This window comes from Urtica dioica, chromosome 5 (assembly GCF_054948205.1).
Source record: "Urtica dioica subsp. dioica isolate 48M chromosome 5, U.dioica_male_clone48M_v1_H2, whole genome shotgun sequence".
Taxonomy (NCBI): Eukaryota; Viridiplantae; Streptophyta; class Magnoliopsida; order Rosales; family Urticaceae; genus Urtica; species Urtica dioica.
The window spans coordinates 28,807,599-28,831,157 of NC_142760.1; the positions used below are offsets into that span (position 1 = coordinate 28,807,599).

The 23,559-nt window shown below is 36.8% G+C and overlaps 1 protein-coding gene across 1 annotated transcript in view; it reads left to right on the forward strand.

Annotated features, from left to right (window-relative positions):
• Window positions 1-20,044: 20,044 nt before the first annotated feature.
• LOC149397749 (Major facilitator superfamily protein) overlaps window positions 20,045-23,559 on the forward strand; it is a 5,413-nt gene continuing 1,898 nt past the window's right edge. The window contains exons 1-2 of the mRNA XM_089615191.1: window positions 20,045-20,479; window positions 23,243-23,559. The exon at window positions 23,243-23,559 is cut by the window's right edge and continues 546 nt beyond it. Coding sequence (XP_089471317.1) covers window positions 20,156-20,479; window positions 23,243-23,559 — 641 coding nt within the window. The 5' untranslated portion in view covers window positions 20,045-20,155. The remainder of the gene's footprint in view (window positions 20,480-23,242) is intronic.

Here is a 23,559-nt window from a genome sequence, read left to right on the forward strand (position 1 = left end):
AAGAGTTATTGATAAAGGAGGACAGAGAACAAAATGAAAGAGAGATTATGAATTGTATGTTATTTTGAGCTCGGATTGAATAAGTTCGGAGTTTTTAGATTAATTTATTCGAAACTCTACCGAAATTTCGGCAGAGTTTCCCCTATTATACTGACAAACCAAAAACCTGCAAAAATTATTTAAAAACATATACAAACCATCCAGAACTATCCTACAAATTAGCTCAGTCCTAAACCGAACCTCCGTGGTTCGGTCACAACATTTTATAAATGAAAAAGCCAAATAAACAAAATATCACAAACTATCAAAACACTTCACAAACTATTTTTCTTATTTAAACTTACAATTTCATTTCATGTTAAATCAAATGAAACTAATCACAAATTCATTAACTTCATTTTAACTTAAACTTCATTTTATACTAAATATGTCACAAAACATCAAAACATGTCACAAAACACAAATAAAACTTAGTTTTAACCTAAACTAATCAAATTATTAAACATGTGACATTATCAATTACAATTACTAATCAATTTCAAAGTAGCATGTTACAATTACAATTTTAATTTCATTAAAGAATTATAAACTTAATAACCTATTCATGTAATTATTAGACTAATTACAATTCCTAATTGAGAAATTACAATAAATCAAAACTAATTAAAACAAAACAAATTTAAACTAAACACTAACCTAAACACATTACTAAACATTAGCATGGTATTGTAATTAGTTACAATTTCCTTACAATGACAATTAACATAAACTAATCAAAATTAAATTAATGAACTTAAACATATTACTAACTATCTAATTAACATTTACAATTATTAACTACAATTATATTAACTAACATTTACATTTACATACTAACACTCAACATTCTAAACAATTAATTACTAACATATCTATTTAATAAACTAACATTTACATACTAATTAACTAACTAACATTTTATATCAACTAGCCTAATTAACTAAACTAACTAAACTAACAGCCAGCTTATATAACAAATAATAAATTTTTTTTTAAAAAAAGCTAGACTTACTTGGAATAGAGACTCGGTGCAGTGGAAGAGCGGCTCGGTGAAACGGCGGAGGAGGGATCGAGGCAGCGACGGTTCGGTGCAGCGGGGAGAGAGACTCGTCGAGGACAGGGACTCGTCGAAACAACAGGGACGAGGCAGCTCGGGACAGCAGCTTGACGAGGCTGAGCACGGGACAGCGCAGCAGTTCAGTCAAAGGAAAAATAAGAGAGAGAGAGAGAGAGAGAGAGAGAGAGAGAGGCAGTGAGAGAGAGCTTACCGGGATTGCAGCGACGCCGAGGCTGAGCACGCGTCGAGGCAGAAGGGCTGTCGGGGCAGAGATGCCGAGGCTGTCGAGGCTAAGCGGCGGTCGGAAGCTCGGCCGGAAGAGCTAACAATGACCTGACGGAGAGAGTGAGAGTGAGGCAGAGAGAGAGCCGGAGAGTGAGAGTGAGCGGGAACAAGGCTCGGCAGAGGTTCGGAGGGGCAGCGCCGGAGCTGTGGTCGGAGGGGCTCGAAGCCAAGGGACTGAGCGCCAGGCGAGGTTCGGAGGGGCTGCTGGCGGCGGCGGAGGTCTCACCAGCGGCAGAGCGTGGCTGGTGGCGCGCGCGGCTTGGTGGAGGAGCTGCTGGCCGAGCGCAAGCAAGAAGGAGAAGAGAAGATGAAGGAGAGACGTGGTGGCGCGCGCGCGGCTTGGCGGAGGAGCTGCTAGCCGATCGAAGCTCGGTTTTTTTTTTCTTCCTCTTTTCCTGGTGAGGCAGATGAGGCAGAGAGAGAGAAGCGGCGGAGGTGGTGGAAAGGGCGGAGCGCGGCGGAGGTGGCAGAGAGAGAGGAGAGGGTTTTTTTCCGAGAGAGATAGGGCTTTTTTTTTAAAATCGGCAGTGTTGAAATGAGGAAGACGAAGTGCAGACAATTTTGTTTTATAGAAAACCTAACTTTCAGGTGCGACATTGTCGCACCCGAAAGCTCTATTAGATGCGACTAGTCGCACCCGATAATGTATCAGGTGCGACTAGTCGCACCCGATAATATCTTTAAAAAAATAACCCAGGATGCCACGTCAATCCTGAATGAAATAATGAGGGGGAGAATTGGCCCGCTTAAATTTTGAAATTAAAGTCGCACCGGATAGTTTTTATGACTTCGGGTGCGACTAGTCGCACCTGATACTCAAAAGCAAAAAAACAATTTTAGCGAAATTTTTAACACTTCGGGTTGACAATCTGGTGCGACTAGTCGCACCCGAAAGTCATTTAGATGCGATTTTTAGGTGCGACTAGATAGTCATGCGCATCAGAAAACCAAATTTGTAGTAGTGACCTAGGTGCTAAAACAAAAACAAAAGAAAACTAGAGAGAGAAATGGAAGGGGGCGGCCAAATCTAGGGAGAGAGAGGCTCTCAATCTCTAAAACTTTGGAAATGAGAAAACAATGAGAATGAAGGCCCTATTTATAGGAGACGAATTTCCTTCAACACGGTAGTTTCTTCTTCTATAGAATGTCACATATTCATGAGCAAAATTTGCCCTTAAAGTCTTAAAGTCGAAGAGCTAAAACACTAGGTCAAATGTGGACCTAGGTGCCAAAACAAAAACAAAAGAAAACTAGAGAGAGGAAGAGATGGGCTTCCAATGTTCTAGAGAGAGAGGCTTTCAATCTCTTAAACTTTGGAATGAATAAAATGAAGGGAATGAGGGCTCTATTTATAGGAGAGGATTTACCTTCAATAAGGTAGTTTGATCTTCTATAGAATATCACATATTCATGAGCAATATTCCCTTTATTTCCGTAGAGGCACACGGCCAAGAGACTCTTCATGACTCCTTGGATTTGTTTCCTCTTTTGTTTGCTTCTCTCTTGCCTTGTAATAGCCGCCCACCTCACTTTCCTTCTAGAGGAAATTTGTTTCCTCTTTTTCTTTTGGCAAGTATCTTCATACATTATTGCACAAAATAATCTCTCTTTATTCTTTGGGTGTTGGGCGTGTAAGACCTTCTAGAAGGGCCTTCTAGATTTTTCTTCACTTATTCATGACAACATAAGAAAAGCTCATTAAGAATTTTCAAGTAAAATTCTATGAAATGAAATTAATCAACAAGGCCCAATAAACTTGTTATGGCCGAGTGATTATATGTCATCGTATGACAATGTCAAAAATTTATTGACATTCATTTCATCCTATGTCCAAAAAGACAAAATTACCTTTTTGATAATTTTCGTAAAACTTGTCTCGTTCTTGTTTTGACTTAGCTTCTAGTTTAACTATTCCTACTCGATATGATTTGTGACAGTGACCTCATGGATCCAAATAAATAAAGCTTGAGCTAAAATACTTGGACTCAAAAGTTCACAAACTTTTTCCAAGTTTAGCTTAATGTCAACTGACTCCATTAAAGAGTTGACACTGAGAATCTCTCGGTTCAAATGAATTTATTTTATGCTCAAGAATTCAACTAAATTGTGATGAGTGGATCCACTGAATATTATCTATGTTTACCCTTCATGAATATCATCAGCTAGTCGGGATTTACGAAATTATCATTTTACCCTTCTAGCTGTTATTTCCTCAACTCATTTTTCGCTTATGAATAAGTTAGAAATAATGTATTGACGAGGAGCTAAAAATCACATTGTTTCATCCAAAAGAGTCATGACTCAATTTGGACACTGGCCAGTTCATTTATTCACATTCTAAGAAACAAAGCATGAGGTGATATACATTGCATTTCAGCAATCTTGTACATGAATTCCATATTTATGAGATCTTCACAAAGTTACTCATGACATCTTCATAACTTAGTACTTCACCAATAGGTCCTGTTCAGAATCACATACTGAATCCGAACTCTGACTTTCTCAAATGAGAATACGTAAGCTATGAAATGGCATGTCTCATTTCAAATTTGAGGTAAGCATGATGCAATTCATACGTAGTGACTTCGAGACATAAGAGATTAAATGATTTGTTCTTATCTTGTCTCTAGAAGTGCACTGTTCAATTCAGTACCTTCAGAAGGTACCTAGAAGAACTATAGAATCTCCAACTCTCAATGTCCCATAACCAGACATCATATATTCTCCTAACAATCGTACTGAGATCAATAGTCCTTTGATACTTAGATTGCGAATATATTCTTTTAAGCAAACGATGAAGAGTTTGTTCATGCAAATCTACATTTGTCTCTTCATATGTTGTTAGGTTTGTTTATGGACTAAAGACTGTAGTTTATCATAAAGCTTTAAACAGACAAAGAAGAATACATAGTACAAAAAAGACCTTTAGGTGCGACTCTTTTCCCACCCAAAAGTCAATTTTCGCACCCAAAGATATCTTTAGGTGCGACTTTAAATCTTTGAAAAACGATAGTCATTTGTGGGTTAAAAGAAATAGTGCTTAAGATGTCGCTCTATTATAAAGTGACTTTAAATCTTTGAAAAACGTAATTATTAGCAGTGCTTTAATTGTCACCTGATTTAAAAGTGATTTCAATTCTTAATTTATTTATAAAAATAAAAAGCAACTAAATACGTTCAGCCTCAAAATCAACTAATTGGTTTAGTCAACGAGATTAAACAACACAATCAAATTGCCTTTAATTTAGACATCTTTACACAGAGAGTAAACAAATTCAGAAGAGAGCAGAAAGTTCAGAACTTCCTATACTATACAAGGATCCGTACAAGATGCTAATGAACCTATAAGTGCCCACAGCCAAAAAAACCTATTAGATCTGGACAAGGATCCGGAGATGCAATAGAATATGACTTGAAGAAAAAATAAAATGACAGCTTGAGAACTACAGTTTATTCTTCAACATTCTCCACAGCCAAAAAGTTAAACAAACAAAAAACGGAGCCACAAATTTATCGGTCCCGTCACTGTTCTCTTCCAATTTATTAACCAAGTTCGACTCCGACCCCGTCTCCAATCCAAACGAGAAAAATATACAGTACTTGTATCTCCTGAACGAGAAACGGAATATATTAATCCTATTTACCAAATAATTCTGCCGAACTTAACTCCAGCAAGTAAAATTTCGTTCTGTATAATCTCGTACAAAACCAGAATTAAAGTATTTATATTCTTACCAGGTGCGAAGATTCTTGTGACAAAAACAAAACAAAAAACAAAAAAGACTTAAGCGGATGCAGCCAAACACCCAGCTCTGTAGCAAGCTCTCTTTGCTGCGCGAACAATATCGTCAACCTGAAAAATTAACCAAGCAAAACAAACCACCAAGAATAAATCCTAAAATTATAAAAAAAAAAAATTTAATAAGAACCAAGATCTCTTTGCTTCTGAGAAGCTTCTCTCTTCCCAAATAACTTACTAGTTTATAATTACAATATTACAATTTGATTCCTAACAATGTACCTGAGGGAGAGACATTCTCTCCAAGTTTGCGGCGTAAGGCATCGGAACGTCGGTTCCAGAGATTCTTTTGACCGGTGCGTCGAGATAACCAAAGCTATCCTCAACAACAGACGTGTTGTTCCAAAAATAAATAATAAAAAGTGAAACCATCGATCGCATCAGTGGGACAGAGAGAGATTATTAATAAAAGGCGAGTCTTCAAACCAGATTTCGGCACCGACGCCGTGCTGTGGAAACCCTTCCTCGCCCGTGACGAGTCTGTTGGTCTTACGCACCGAGGCGTTGATGGTCGCTCTGTCCAGCGGCCTGATCGACCTCAAGTTAATCACTTGCGCATTGTTTATCTATGGGTTAGAATTATTTCAACTCTACGAAATCACACTTTGTACTATTCTCTTGTTTTCACTGATGACTTACCTCAGCCCTGATTCGGGAGTATTTCCGCAGCCTGAAACCAACTCGTGTCCAATTATTTTGGGAATGAAAGGAAAGCTCCGTTGAGAAAGCAATTTTTTTTGTTTATTCTATACTATACAAGTATCCGGACTAGATGTTAAAGAAAATAACGTATTTTCAAACAGAAAATATTCTAGCCGGTTAAACGCTCTCACTCCTTCATGACCCAACTTCTATAAGATTTAACATACTTCAAATAAAATGGTAACACACGGAGCATACACACACTCAAATAAACACACACCCAGAGCATACACACACACACACACACACACACACACACACACACACACACACACACACACACACACACACACACACACACACACCACATACACACAGAGCATACACACACACACACACTCAAATAAATATGGTAACATACAGAGCATACACACACACACACACACACTCAAATAAACATGGTAACACACAGAGCATACACACACTTAAATAAACACACACACTCAAATAAACATACACACAGACACAATTACCTTAACTTCTAATTTTCGGCAAAAAAAATATCAAGAGAGGAATCCAACCAACAATTTCCATTCACAAATCTGAGTAACAAACATTACAACCAAGATTAAACAATCATCAAAAGCCAATCAATTTCACCAATCCAACTCGGAATCCAAAAAGCCCTAAAAATCAATTTAAACTCTAATCTCCAAAATTAAATTCGGATTTGGTTTTTCTTACCCAATTCTCGTAAGTTTCAGCCTCCTCGGTGTGACCCCTAACTTTCCCAGCGTTTCTTTCTCGGCCGGTGTCCTCGGTGGCTCGCGGCGTCCTCGTCTTCTCGGCCGCGCGCACGCTCGAGATGGTTTTGGGTCTCGGTGGCTTACTGTTGGCCGACCTTCATCTTCCTCCGTGAGCTCACCCTCGTCGCTTACTCCCTCGCTCTCTTCCTCTCTCTCCTTCTCTCAGCTCTCTCTTCTTTCTTTCCTTTCCTGTCTTTCTTTCTTTTCTTTTCTTTTCTTCTTTTTTTTTTCTTTCCCATTTCTTTCTTTCTCTCGTGTTGGTGAAAACAAATAAGAGGGAACAAAATTTTAGAAGTGAAATAAGAGGGAACAAAATCCCGTTAAATTTTAGACCAAATGTTTTGGACTTTTGGGTGCGACAAAGTCGCACCCAAATGCATGATGAAATTTTGGGTGCGACTTTTCGCACCCAAATTTAAAAAAATCAGCAAAATTTTTTGGTTACTTCAGTGACATTTGGGTGCGAAAAGTGTTGGAATTGATCTAGGGTTTAAGAAAAAGACTAAACGCTTCGGGAAGCGGCGGAATTCTAAAAATTTTCTTTTACAAGTAAAACAGTTTTTACTAACCTAGACAAGTGCAAGTACATGTAATTAAAAACCAATATGAGCTAGAAGTTTACTAACCTTTCTTGAAGCTTGAACTTTGAAGAAGCTTTTGGAAAGTTTGCAACCCTCGTCTCCCCTCGCAGCACGTCTCTCTTTCTTTCCTCGGCACCTCGAGCAACCACGAAAGTTTCTATCACTAAATCACTCGAAAAGAAGGAATCAGCGAGTGGGCACTTTTAAACACTACGACTTAAGAACGAGTCTCGAAGTCGCAGAGCTAAACGCTAGGTCGAGTGAGGACCTAGGTGCCAAGACAAGAAAAAATCAAAAATAAACTAGAGAGAGAGAGAGGATTTTCGGCCAAAGTTCTAGAGAGAGAGTCTCTCAAATCTCTTAAACTTGGATGAATGAAATGTGAGGAATGGGGCTCCTATTTATAGGAGAGGTTTTACCTTCAATAAGGTACTTTCCTCTTCTATAGAATATCACATATTCATGAGCAAAAATCCCTTATTTCCCATTCCATGTTGGGCGCCCAAGGCTGCCTCCTAGAGGCTTGGATTTGTTTCCTTTTTTGTTCCTTGGCTTGCCCATTACTCTCTTGGCCGAAATTCCTTGTGCATCTACATGCAAATTTGTTTCCTCTTTTTCTTTTGGCAAGTATCTAAATACATTTATGCACAAAATAAACTCTCTTTCCTTGGGTATTATGGGCGCCTATTCTCATCTAGAAGGAGCTTCTAGAAGCTTCTTCATTTGTTCATGACAACATGAGAAAAGCCCATTAAGAATTTTCAATAAAATTCTTATGAAATGAAATTAATTCACAAGGCCCAATAATCAAGTTATGGCCGAGTGACATTAAGTCATCAAATGAACTTGTCAAAAAAATTTATTGACATTCATTTCATCATATGTCTCAAAAGACAAAAATACCCTTTTGACTATTTTCGTTCTTGTTTTGTCTTAGCTTCCAGTTTAACTATTCCTATCGATGTGATTCGTGACAGTGACCTCATGGACCCAAATGAACAAAGCTTGAGCTAAACATTTGGACTCAAAAGTTCACAAACCTTTTCCAAGTTTAGCTTAATGCCAACTGACTCCACTAAAGAGCTGACACTGAAAATCTCTCGGTTCAAATGAATTTATTTTCTACTCAAGAATTCGACCTAATTCTAATGAGCGGATCCACTGAATATTATCTATGCTACCCTTCATGAATGTCATCAGCTAGTCGGGATTTACTAAATTACCATTTTACCCTTCTAGCTGTTATTTCCTCAACTCCTTTGTCGCTTGTGAATAAGTTAGAAACAATGTATTCACGAGGAGCTAACAAGTCACATTGTTTCATCCAAAAGAGTCAGGACTCAATTTGGACACTGGCCAGTTCCTTTATTCACACTCCAAGGAACAAAGCATGAGGTGACATACATTGCATTTCAGCAATCTTGTACATGAATTCCATATCTATGAGAACTTAACAAAGTTACTCATGACAGACTCACAACTTAGTACTTCACCAATAGGCCTTGTTCGGAATCACATAGTGAGTCCGAACTTTGACTTTCTCAAATGAGAATACTAAGGTGTGAAATGGCATGTCTCATTTCAGGATTAAGGTAAGCATGATGCAATTCATACATAGTGACTTCGAGACATAAGAAGTTAAATGGTTTGTTCTTATATTGTCTCTAGAAGTGCACTGGTCAATTCAGTACCTTCGGAAGATACCTAGAAGAACTATAGAGTCCCCAACTCTCAATGCCTCATAACCAGACATCATAGATTCTTCTAACAATCATACTGAGGTCAATAGTCCTTTGACCCTAAGATTGCGAATATATCGTTTTAACCAAACTACGAAGAGTTTGTTCATGCAAATCTACATTTGTCTCTTCGTAAGTTGTTTACTTTGTTTATGGACTAAAAGACTATGGTTTTATCATAAAGCTTCAGACAAGGAAGATTGAATGAACGTTTCAACTTTTTATTAATGAATAAGCAATTACAAGCAAGAGTCTTCGTAAGACTATATTACATCAAATGTACACAAATAGACACTACTACTCTTCTTGTGGGCACCATTGACAACAAAAAGTCGCACCCGAAAGTAATTTTTGGTGCGACTTTTAGGTGCGAAAAGTCGCACCCAAAAGTCATGCCGCACCCAAAAACTGTATTTGTAGTAGTGATAAATGAACGTTTCAACTTTTATTGATTATTCAGCAGTTACAAGCAAGAGTCTTCGTAAGACTATATGACATTAAATGTACATTAATAAACACTACTACTCTTCTTGTGGGCACCATTGACAACAAAGAACACTATCTTTATATATATAAATAAATAAAAGGCATATATATTAAAACTACTAAAATACTAAAAAGAAAATTTCAACAATATTTATAAAAAAATTCTAGGGCTTCACAAAAAGTGCGCCCAATCAATCGATTCTGGAATCAATCCTTAGGTGAATAAACATTGACCTTCTTTCAGGAAGGTTGGATTTTGAATCTGTGAATGGTTTTATTAGAGGTGGAGTTGATAAAACTTTGTTCATAAAGAATTAAGGGGGATGGAAACCTCATGATTCTTCAAATCTATGTTGACGATATTGTCTTTGGAGGAATGTCGAACAAGATGGTGGACCTTTTTGTGCGACAAATGCAATCTGAATTCGAAATGAGTATGGTTTGTGAGCTTAAATTTTTCTTGGGTTTTCAAATCAGGCAGATGAATGATGGTATTTTTATCTTTCAAAGTAAATATGATAAAAACATTTTGAAGAAGTTTGGTTTGGAAAAGTCATCTCACAAGCGGACCCCCGCCGCTTCTCATGTTAAACTCACTAAGGATGAGCTTGGTGAATCTGCTGATCAAAGCCTCTACAGAAGTATCATTCGCAGTCTTCTCTATCTTACTGCCAGTCGTCCTGACTTAGCATATTTTGTTGGTGCTTGTGCTCGTTATCAAGCTAATCCCAAAGCTAGTCATTTGTCTCAAGTCAAGCGCATTGTGAGGTACATTTCGGGAACGACTGATTTTGGTCTTCTATACACTTTTGATACCTCCTCTACTCATGTCGGATATTGTGATGCTGACTGGGCAGGTAGCACTGTTGATAGAAGAAGCACATCTGGTGGATGTTTCTATCTGGGAAACAATCTTATTTCTTGGTTCAACAAAAAGCAAAATTTCATTTCCTTGTCCACAGCTGAGTCTGAATACATTGCAGCTGGAAGCAGTTGCACTCAGCTACTCTGGATGAAACAGATGCTTGCTTAATATGGTGTCGGCCAAGATGTCATGACATTATTCTGCGACAATATCAGTGCCATCAATATTTCAAAGAATCCGGTCGAACATAGTAAGACAAAGCACATTGAAATTAGGCACCATTTCATTCGGGATCTAGTGGAAGATAAGAAGACCAAACTCGAATATATCCACACTAAAAAATAGCTTGCAGACATCTTTACAAAGGCCTTGGATGTGAACAGGTTTGAAAGTCTCAGATCCTCCCTAGGATTATGTGTAATTGAACAATAGCAATTACTGAGATGTGGAGAGATAGTTATTTGTGATTTTTCTCTCCCCTTTGATAATTTGTCTCTGTTTTATGCTACATTATTCTACATAAGTATGTGTTCATGGGCCCATTTGTCTGGTTGGCCCATTCGACCTATCTGTCGGGCTAAAATGCCATCTAGATCTAGTTTGGGCTTGAGCTGGACCAAGGCCCATTTAGTTGAATGGCATAGTTTTGATCATACTCAGCTCATCGAACATGCAACTGACAGTTTATTTCTTAAAGAAGCCTGGGAAGTTACCTCTTTTTCAAATTTCGCTGAAGCCGTCTCTCTTGTTTTCTCGGGCTCTTCTCACAAAATTTCTTTGAATTGGGTAACCACCTCTTTCGATGGTCATCTGGGTAGTATTTATGTTAGAGTTTTCATCAAAATGGTTGGTACAAGAAGTGGTATTAACACTACAAGGTCTGAAAAGAAAGAGAAGTCGTAAATGAAGACGAAGAATGTCGCGAAGAAAGGGGCTGGGCTTGAGCCGGAGAGTAACGTGCATGGGGTCCGGGCTCGTGGAATGCGACCTAGTAAACGCGCCGATGGTCAGGTCGAAGGTGCTATTGCTGGGTTGTCAGTTCCGCCTGAAAAATCCTTCCCTTGGATCCACAAGAAGAGCCATGATCAAGAAAGCTGCTCTCTCCATCACGGACATCACCGACGATGTCAGTTCCAGTAGCGCGTCTGAAGATAGAGGCGATGTTAATGTCACTACCATGGAAGAATCCCACACCAGCGCCTCTCCTCTTGAAAGTCCTCATAAGATGGTTCAAGGTAACCCTGACTCTACTTTTCTTTCAGAACTTGTTGAAGAGAACCCTAGGGACAGTGATGTTTTGGAATCTCTTCTCGATGAACAAGAACCCCCAAATGATGATGTGATTGGGGGGATTCTGGGTTTAGTACAAGATGTTGTGAAGGATGTCCCGACGTGCTCTACTCAGGTGCACGAGGATAAGACTGATAACCGACAAGATGTTGGAGAATCTATTCTTGCCTCTCTAAAGGAGAAAGTTCAGCATGATGATGACGTGTGTATTGCCACTCTTCTATCTGAGAAGAGAAGGAAGAAGAGAAAGATGTTGGAGCAAAGTGTGCCAGTTGTTTCTGTCAATGAGAAGAAAAAGAAGAGAAAGGTCAAGGTTGGTTTGAACAAAAAGAAAGGGAAAAAGCCTGCTGTGAAACCTGTGCCTATTGCTGACGAGCCCATTGAGTCTGAAGAAGAGGAACCTGCGATCTCTCTAGGGATAGGGCACAAGAAGTCCCTGGGTGGTCAGAAGCTTCACAGGAATGTCCCTGTTGCACCTCTGGACAATGTCTCATTCCACAAAGAAGATGGAGTCCTCAAATGGCGCTTTGTGTATCACTGTGCCATCTTTCCTGAGAAGGAACTGTCTGCTGAGGCTCAAAATATTGATGTGGTCATGGAACTCTTGCATGATGCTCACTTGCTCAAGACCGTCACCAACATCGGAGTCTACTACCCTACTTTGTTGAGAGACTTCATCGTCAATCGATCCACTTCCTTTAATGCTCCTGATGACCTTGAGTATAAGAAGGTCTTTGTTAGAGGTCACTGTTTTGACTTATCCTCTGATGCAATCAACAACTACCTTGGGAGGGGAAAGATAGTTACTACATACAGTGTTCCCTCATTGGACACCATTGCCAAGGAAATTTCAGGGGATATGGAGAAGGTCTGGCCTACCAAAGGGACAATGGCCTCCTCAGATTTGACGGCTAAATACTCACTGTTGTATCGGATTGGCATTGCAAATTGGGCTCCCTCCTCTTACGGCTCCAGTATCAAGTCTGAGCTCGCCTGATTGATCTACCAAATCGCTCGTCTTTTGATTTCGGAGCTTTTGTTGTTTATCACTTAGTGAAACATGCCAAGTCCTATGCCGTGAAGCTACCAATTAGGTTTCCTTCTCTCATCACTGGGGTTTTTCTCAAACAAAATCCAAATATCTTGCGTAGCACGGATGTGGCAGGGAAACGGCCCAGTGTTCTTACCATTAGTCACAAGCTTTTCGAGGGGAAGCATGCTCGTGATCTTGTCAAATCTTCTGTCGCGACATCAGTCGCCTCTGGTAGCACGATGAAGATGGGTCCTGTTTCAGATGAAGTTCAAATGAACATTTTGAAAGAACTCAGTGAGGAGATTGACATCCTCAAGAAGACCATCGAGACCCTCTCTCGCAGAAAGTCCATTTGTGAAGGTCTTGTTTGTGACTTAACTGTTTTTCCTGGTAATGATGATGCGGCTACTGCTCAGCCTGGTCAAGACGATGTTGCTATAGATACTGACGGTGATGAAGACAGTGATGGGTCTGGTAACAGAGGCTCCGATGGCCTAGGTGATGAGAGTGATGGTGTTTTCACCCAAACAGCTGCTCATTAGTCTTCTTTGTCTATGGTCTGTAACTTTTGAACTTCTGCTGTTTTTTCTTGCTTGTTGATGTTGTGTGTTCTGGTTGAAACACCCCTACTTCTTTTTGTGCTTAACCTATGCTACCTCTCTGGTTTGTTTATTCAAGACTAAGTTCAGACTTTGTTGGATGTTGATATATCTATTGCTTGCTTCAGTTCTCTTGTATATGCTGAGACTGTTTGCTGTTTTTCCTCCTTATGTCTTGGTCAATCCTTTCCTTTGGTATGTTTTTTAGGAAATCAGGGGGAGAGGCATCATGAGGGTCATTTATTTTGAAATGAGGTCATTTATTTTGACGCTATTTTCTGATCATGACGCTTGATTGAGAACTGCTCAGGAAGTGCTTTCCTAAAACATAGCCAAATGGGGAGATTGTTGTTACGTTAAGTTGGTCTTATTTTTTAGTGCAAGTTGTATGGAAAGATGTCGGTCTTCATGCTCCGGCTTCTGGTAAGACATCCTTCTTCCTGTGCGCAGACAATATTTCTGGCAAGTTTCCGGTTTTTCCAGATTGCCTCGCTGGTGACTTTATTGCGTGATATTCTTGCGAGAATGGGTAAGGAAACCCTAGATACACTTACAGGTTTGTACAGCTGCTATAAAAGCTTTGTGCTTCCCCCTTAGCAGTCTTGATGCTTTATCAAAATACTTAGAGCTCCTAGACGTGCAAGACAGGCGGATTGGGAGGCTTTGTGTATTGATAAGAGCGATGTCATTCATCAAATACTATTCGAGAAGATTGAGTGTTTGAGTGATTTGGGTTTTGTGTTTATGTGATTGAAGACTCACATGCGTTTGAAGACTGAAGTCATCCGAGCATAGGCGTTTGCTCGATGAGTGGAATTGAAGAGGATCTCAAATTCAGTGGGAGTCCCTGGTCTCGGTATTCACTCGTGGTATTAGTTTCTACGGTGAAATGCTTGTACTATTGACTACTATCTAGTGAAATGCTTTCCACTGGTAGAGTACCCCCTGACGTAGGTGATGTTGCACTGAACTGGATAACCATTTTGTGTTTCTTTTATTTATCGCACTGTTTGTTTATTATCCATTATCCGTGTTCAAGCAAGTTGTCGGACACATTGTCAACACATTGTGTGCGACATCTTGTCTTTGTGACTAATCAGAATTTCACATCCTTTCCTCAAACAAACTCGAAGGCGAAAACTACGTTGATTGGAAACGTAACATCGACATCGCCCTAACTGTTGACAAGCACAAGTGAAGAATGCGAGATTTTAAAATTTGTACATGAAGAATGCGAGACTTACCTTGGTAGACGCAGATCTGGGACAGAAAGAGGTAAGACAAAAATTTACAACAAAAAGATGGAAGAAATTTCAAGAGCTCGATCCAGCCCGGTCATCGGAATAAGCTGAGGAGAGCTTTGATCGGAAAAAGCTGACAAAAAAGTTCTCTTGATCGGAAAATGCTGACGAGAACTACTGTAATGATGGTCGGAACAAGGTGGAGAAAATTTTTGGGACAACCATGGCAGAGAACAATGGCAGATGAGTAGAAGAGAGGTAAAGGTGGAATGAAGAAGAAGATGAAATGAAGCTGAACGTAGGAATGGGTTTGAAGAAAGAGAAGTAGATATTTATTAGCTAGTAGAAGTTGTAAATAGGGGTTTATAGCAAGGTTTAAACTGGTAAGTTTTTTTTCTCTCTCCTTTTACTGCATTTTTCTCTCATTTGATTACTCCTACATGTGTACAAACCCACTAATTTACTCCTAGTGAAGTCAATCCCCCTAAAAAAAATGATCGTATGATTATGAGGTATATGAAAAGTGGTAGTTGCTTCCATACCTTTTTTTCAATTTTGATCATGGAAAATGGCGTGCTTAAATGTTTTTACTTCTAAAAATATTATTTTTATTATATATAGTTTTTTTTTTTATGTTTACCATTTTTTAAAAAATATGGTTGCTATTGTTGGCTCAATTTAACTTTATTTACAGTTTATAATTTCATTTATAAGGAAAGTAATAATTTATTATTTGAAAAAATGCTATATTTTATAAAATTTAAAATAACCACTACTTTGAAATTGTTGTACCCTAAAATTATAAGTTCAGAAATTAGGAAGCTAATAACATAAATAGGAAGCTAAAAAAACGATGGAATTATCTTAATAGAGATGTAGAACTTTCTAAATGTCTCATATTGAAATCGTTTCTTGAATAACTTGAGAATTAAATATCCAAATATATTTGAGGGATTACAATTAACACCTACATAAACCTAACTTTGTTTTCCGTAAATAATCTATTTCCTCTATCGTCACCACAACAACTAAGAATGAGGTAAGAGAACAAAGCTTTCCCAAAATAAGAATAAGCCGAATTAAAAAATTTGGACGTAGAGAACTATTGTCCCTGATTTTTTGATGAGTTATGCACTTGAATGATTTGATCCAACGATGGACAAAAGTGATCGCACTCAAGCGTGGGTGTGTTCAACTCAAAGTCTTGAGTCACTCTCATCATTATTCCAAGGGTGTTCTTCATTTGTCGTGGTGATATGAGAATAAGAAGAAGTACATATCTAGAAGGCCATAGCGGCGGTGCCTCTAGCGCGCTCTTTGAGGCGCAACACCAATCTAATTGCTTAAGTTGATGTGGGGGCACTGAGATGTTTTGAGAGTGTTTATAAATAATTAGAGTGAAACAGGGTGCATAGAGTCCTCGACAGTAATTTATAGCTCTCAACTCAAGTTACTTGTATTCTCTCCCATGATAGGGGAATTTTATAAGTGTTTAGGGGCTCAAAGAACCTTAAAAGGGAAGGTTTGCAGTGCTAAATACATAGGGACACCCCCGTGCGCAGATTTGGTGGCCAGCGTGGCGTGCACCACGCTTTGTGATGGCACGCCAATGTTGGCGCGACGTGCTTGGTCGATGCATCGCTCCTTAAGCTAATGATGCTCGTTTTTTCGTGGTTAAATCGGATCTGACCGTGATTTGGACCATAATGCTTATTTTTAATCCTCTTGAGGATTTTTATATTTTTTGTTTTCTAGAACGACTCGGCAACAAGAACTAAATATTCTTGAAAAAAGATTGAGAAATATGTTATCATTAACTAAATGATTCTAAAACGAGGTAACTGTATCATTTAAAAAGAGTTCCATATGTTATCATTCTGGGCTAATTCGTTAGAATCCTTAAACAGAAAATTAAAAGAGTTGTGTTTTTAAAGTTTAATATTTGAAATTATTTATAATTTTTTTTCCGAATTATAAATAGTTATTTGAGATTATTTTTCTCAAAAAGGCATACGTAAAATAAATAAAGTTTACCTGAGCGAAAAAACAATGAACAAATTTTGAAAACATAAAAAATGATTATTTACAACTTAAAAATATTATTTTCACGATAATAATATATTCAGACACGTTCTTCTTCGATAAAAAATTTTCTATGAAAATTCGATTAGTTACAAGATACACTAAAACATTTCCACAATCCATCTTTAAATCGGGCTCAACGGCTTCGTCCCTGGGCTCAACAACAGATTTCATGATATATGGATCTCCAAATAGGTCTTCAACCTTGGGCTTCATAAATCTATATAAAAAAAAAAAAAAAGACAACGTATTTAAATGAAAAAATTACAACAATAATGTTTTATAAAGTGTAACATTTCTAAAATAGTAAGTATTTAAAAAAAAATCAGAAAAATATGTTTCCAATTTTTTTCAAAGTGTAAACTATTATTTTCCTTATAAAATATGAATGTACACGATAAATAAAATTAGAAAAAATTGAAAACAGAAAAAAAAAATAAAAAGTTATGTAAAGTTTTATAACTTAGAAGTTTATTTTTGCAATAAAAATTTTAAACATATTTTATTGCGATTAGTTGATAAAAGAACACAAACCCAACAACTCCTTTTAGAACTACATAAATAATTTATTATAAAAAAATTATACAAATGATCTAAAAGAAACTACATAAAATAGCTAAAAGAATCACATGAATGATAAAAAAAATCTAAGTATTTGTTGCAACTAGTCAATTATTTACCTCATTTTAAGGATATAACCAAGTTTCATTTTATTAGAAAAATATCACATCTGGTCGAAGTTAATTTAATTAACTGGATAATTAATTTAGATAATTTCGACCTGATGAACTATTTTCTTAATAAAATGAAATCTGTGTTATTTTTAAAAAAGAAAGTTGCCTAAAAAGTTATATTAAATAGACATATAGCTATTTTCATTTACAAATATAATATAATTATTCAAATATTAAAAAAATAATTCAATATATGTTCATTTCTCTATAGTATATTGCATACGTCTTATTTTAATTTAAACAGAAAAGTTTAACATAACAAGTTTAAATATGTTATATTTCTAAAATAGCTATTCATCTAAGGGAAAATATCAATAGATTCCCTTGTGTTTAATCGAAATGCGAGAATTATCCCCTCTATTTCTAGAAATATCAGACATATCCTTACAGTTTAATATAAATGACATATACATCCCCTAAAAAAATGTTATATTACAAATATCACCCTTTTTCGTTTATTTTTTACAAAAAAATAATTTGAAATCCCCTAAATACCCTTAATGAAATAATTTTTTATCTTCTATTCTATATACAAAAAAATTAAATTAAAAAAATTCTTTATAAAAAGTTAAGGTTTTTTTTTTATAAAGAGAGATTTTGATTTTTTTTAATAAAATAGTAAATAAATATTTATTCTATTAAGGGTATTTTGAGGAGTTCAAATTATTTTTTTGTAAAAAATAAACGAAAATGGTGATATTTGTAATATAACATTTTTTTAGGGGAGGTATATGTCATTTATATTAAACTAAAGGGATATGTCTGATATTTCTAGAAATAGATGGGATAAATCTCGCATTTCGATTAAATATGAGGGATACTCTAGATATTTTCCCTTCATTTAATTGGGACGGATGGGACGGATGGGTTTTCGTGTGACCTCATTTTTATTTAAAAAAAAAAAACCCCTTACAATGACATTTACATGTACCAAAACACAGATATTTTCCCTGGGGGATTGTAAAGCACAGATATTTCCCGGAGGCACTGCAACGTGGCGCACTAAATATTCTCACCATCTACCTACACACGAGCATCTTTTTTGTTTTGTCCTTCCGTTCATTCTCTCTTCTATTCATTCATTCTTTGACGTCCATTCATTCTCTTGAATTGAGATGTAAAAATAAATTATGTTGTTTTCCTAGCCCCTCCATTTTTTTGCGATTGCTTTATTTTGTTCACATATAACATGTCCACATAAAATATCATGTGGGTTGCATGACATTGAAAACTAACTATTCTAAATGGACGACACAATTAGCCATGATATCTAGGATTCCATTGGATTGATTGGACCGTAAACCTAACCTAATCACTGTTATACAAGAAAATATCTTAGATGAATAATAGCATTAACATTTATTAATGTCTTCAAAATTCAAATTTGAAATAAATTCATCTCGTACTCGACATATTGTTGTCTCAATAGTGCATGCCACACGTCGACTAACAGATGTGTCGCTCAGTAATAATGCAACCAATACTTTAAATTTTACATTTTTAAGTTAATTTTGATCCTCTAATCATATCTAAAAATTCATAATGCTTTGAAAACACCCATCGAAACTTCCAAATATTTTTTGTTATGTCTAATCACATTTATTACACATTACTCAAAACTTGTTTGAGAGATTTTGGAGAGCTAAACTTGTGTTTTGAGAAGTAGAATGAGAAATTGAATAATTGAACCCTTTTAGAGAAGAAGAAAATCGGAAGAAGAAGAAAGAGAGAGCTTGTATCTACTCTCATCAACCTATTCTTCACTACCATATTCTCCATAGTGTTATCTCTTTATAATCTCTTTTTTTTTTCTTACTTGAACTGTATTTTGTTTCATTTCTATTTTTTTTAATCTTGTTAGTCTTTGAGATAATATTTCTCGATCTTGATTTAGATTTTGGATTTTGTTGATTTAGATTTGATTGTAGATTATTAATAAATAGATGTCTCCTTTTGGGTTGCGATGTAATTAGAGACTTGGTTCGATTGTTTTAACACGTTAAGTTTGTGATTAATATTATGGGTTAGAATGCGGAATTCAAGGGCAATGAGTTGTTGTTAATCATAAATTAGTTTAGCTAGCTAATAAGTCAAAATTCTTAGGTTAGTTTAGAGACCGAGAGGTAATAAACGAGCGAGCTCTACCCTTTCATTCATTCGTCTACTTAGATCTATAGAAGAATAGAGGGTGAGTGTGGTTGTTTGAGATCTCTGAGTTTAGTGTGGCTATTTGTTTTAATAGAACTCAAACCGACATGTGTAAGTTTATCAAATAGCTAGGTTCATTCTTATTCGAGATATATTAGTAGATAATTAAGAGAGGTTAAGATCAACCAAACTTTTCCAATCTAACCAACCGATGGAATTGATGATCCAACGATATCGCGACCATTCGCTCTCTTTATGATTTTTCAAATTTTTGCTTAAATTGTTTTTGTTCATTTTTACATTTTTAATTAGTTTCAAATGCAAAACTATCAAAACTACATTTTTATAGCTTATTTACATTTTTTAATTAGGTTGCATCGAAATATAGAATGACTTCAGTGAAACGAAAATTCAGGTGCAACTGGTTGTTGCTTAACTACTCAACTAAAGTTTTTTTTTTTTAATTTTTTAAATAAATTAAAAATAAATAAACGAAGAAGTAAGAACCACAATAATCACGAAGCATGTGTTGTGTAAACTTTGTAACCGAGCTTTCCGAGACCGTCACTTTACACGTCACTTTCTTTGCTTTGTCCCCTTGTTTTATTTATTACCCTTTTTGTCCGAAAAGAACCCGAAAACCCCGTTACGTCTCTTTCCCGTTTTCCTCGGCCAAACCAGCGAGACGTCTTTCCCGCAAAGCTCCGAGCTTTGTTCGACCGACTGACAATGGCGGCCCTGAAAATGGGGACGAGACCGCCGTGGGTGGGCCTCGGCGCGGCGGTTTGGGTCCAGATAGCTTCGGGGAACGGAAACACTTTCCCTCTCTACTCTCACTCCCTGAAAGCCTCGCTGGGTTTCAATCAGAGACAGTTAACTCTCCTCGGAGTCGCGAACGACATCGGAGAGAACGTCGGACTTCTTCCCGGAATCGCCTGCAACAAATTCCCGCCGTGGGTGGTTCTGATGATCGGAGGCCTGTGTTGCTCCCTCGGCTATGGCGTTCTCTGGCTCGCTCTCTCCGGGATAGTTAGCTCTATTCCTTATTGGGTGGTGAGTTTCATTACATCTTTTTACTTTGTGGATTTTGGGTAGTGACTCAGCTGCAAGTCAACCGGTTTTCGATCGAATGCCTGATCTTGAGGAGATTTTAAGGATGATGTTATATTATTTAATTATTTATTATGGATTCGCAGCTAGTTGAATTTGGGCAAGGTAAAACGAACTTAGGTTGCGTGGTTTGGTAGATTTATTTTTTCCTATTTTATTATATTTTTATTGATGAAGTTGTTGTTATTATCAAGTTTATGCAGTTACTTAATAATCTGAGTGAATTTGTTTATTTTCTGATGAATTAAAAGAACCGCATTTGATATGCTTTGACCGGCATGCGGAGTTTGAATGCTAGATCTTTGAGATTGGGCATTTTGGGTAGTGTGGCTTTGTTATTGAAACCAAGTTTTGATTGAATGGGCGATCTTGGGGGTCTGTGGGAGGTTTTGATGATTTCCAGTTATGGGGATTTGAGATTTGAGGATTTTTTATTTTTTATCTAATTTTTTTTTTTTTATGATGGTGTATGTTAGTTTTAGTTTAAGTAAGTTGTAAAGGATCTCGGGACTGAGCTGCTGGGTGGTTTTGTTAAGATTAGTAATTTATATATATATATATATATATATATATATATATATATATAATATGTTATATATATATATTTTTTTATTCGATGAAGTTTTATTTGTAATTTATAAGTGAATTTGTATATTCTCTGATGAATTTTAAGAACCACATTTGATTACCGGCAATATTTTTCATTACAGAATGTAGGGATTGAGGAAGTTAGAGATGTTCTTCTGTTATTAACTTAAGTTAATTTGGAAAGAATTAGCAAACCGAGGTTTCAATTCGGTACCTTTTTTTGTGCTGGTTGTTTGAATGATATTTTTCTTTTCCTACCGAATTTTAGGATGCTCTTTTCGAGAGCTTTTTTTGACATGCTTGAAATTTAAGTAAACTTGTTACCTTCTTTTAGGACCCTAGTTATATGTAAATTTTTAGGACTCTGAACATGCTTGAATTTTAGTAAATTTGTTACATATTTTTGCTCCAAAAACTTGTTTCAGTAAATCCCTGACTGAAAAAATCTCCCTTTTGAGATCTCTCTTGACAGTGAACTCTGAATATGATTGAAACTTTGTTAAAGTTGTGATCCAAAGGATTTTAATTGAGCTCTTAATTTAAAACTGGCCAATTTGTCAAAACTCTTTTAATGCTTAATTTAATGTTTGGATAAAAGGTTCCACATAGATTTCGACTGAGTACATTTTTCTCATATTACTGGGAAATATTGTAGTAAATTTGTTACCTTTTCGCTCCAAGAAGCTGTTTGTAGTAAATTCCGACCAAAAGAATTTCCAACGTGCTGAGTAAACTTGGAATCTCCAAAGTTATTTTGGTTCCTTTTGAATCATAGAAAAATGATGAGTACAGTACAAATTTAATTTGAAAACATGTTCTTCTGTTATTAACTTCAGTTTCTTTGGAAAGAATTAACGAATTGAATTTTATACATTTAATTTTTTCTTTTTCTTTTGGCTATCATCTTTTGTGGTCGTTGTTGGAATTTTTTATTTATTTATTTTTCTTTTCCTACTGATTTTAAGGACAATTTGCTGAAATTACTTTATATGGTTTCCTTTTCCTACTGAATTAAGGACACCCATTGGAAATTAGTAAATTTGTTACCTTTTTTCTCCTAGAAATTGTTTTAGTAAATTCTTGACTTAAAGAATCTCCAAAAAACTGAGTAAACTTGGCTAGCCACAGTTCATAAAACCAACTAGAAGACTAGATTTGATTCCTTTGCCTACTGAATTTCAGGACATCCATTTTCTGAAATTACTTGATATGGTTAGCTTTGCATGGGTACTTATTTATTTCAGTAAATTTGCTCTCAAGAAGTTGTTTTAGTAAATCCCTGACTAAAAGAATGTCCAAAGTGCTGAGTAATTAAACTAACTAGAGGACTAGTTTTGGTTCCTTTTTGAGTCATGGAGAAAATGTCCAATACCACTTCAAAACGGTTCTTACTTGTTAGCTGAAATGACTTTATGTGCATTGCTTTATATGGGTACTTTCGGTGATCATACAAAGTACTCTGAACATGATTGAAATTTTAGTGAAATTACTACCTTTTTGCACCAAGTTGTTTGGAAGAGAATTAACAAACCGAGGTTGCAAGTGGTACCTTATTGTGTAATCGTTGTCCAAATGATGTTTTTCTTTGGAGACCCAGATGCCGTAATTATTTGATATGGTTTGCTTTACATGGGGTCTTATTTAGATATGGTCATTTCTCTTCTGGGATCTCTCTTAAAACAGGGCTCTGAACATACTTGTGAATTCAGTAAATTTGTCACCTTTTTTCTCCATGAAGTTGTTTAGCAATTTCCTGACTACAAAAATCTCCGGAGTACCGAATAATCAAAACCTACTTGAAGACTAGTTTTGGTTCCTTTTTGAATCATAGAGAAATGTCCAACACAGCGTTAAATGGGTTCTTACTTATTAGCTGAAATTACTTTATATGCTTTGCTTTATATGGGGATACGTTCTGTGATCGTACAATGGACTCTGAGTGAAACTTTAGTAAATTTTGTACCTCTTTGCTCAAAGTTGCTTGTAGTGAATTCTGACTGAAAGAACTTCCAACGTGCTGAGTAAACTTAGAATCTCCTAAGCCGTTTCGGTTCCTTTTGAATCATAGAGAAATGTCCAATACAGCTTCAAACTTTTTTCGAATTTTTTTTGGGGCAGTTGTGTATAGCTTTATGTATAGCGACGAACAGCGCGGCGTGGCTGACGACCGCGGTGCTCGTGACCAACATGCGAAACTTCCCTCTCAGCCGAGGGACGGTCGTCGGAATCCTCAAAGGCTACGGAGGAATCAGCGGCGCCGTCTTCACCGAGGTCTACGGCGTGCTCCTCGGGAGTTCCTCCGTGGCGCTCCTCCTCTTCCTCACCGTCGGGATCCCGATCCTCTGCTTCGCGGTGATGTACCTCGTCCGTCCCTGCACCCCCGCCTCGGGCGAGGATTCCACCGAGCCCGCCCACTTTCTCTTCATCCAAATCAC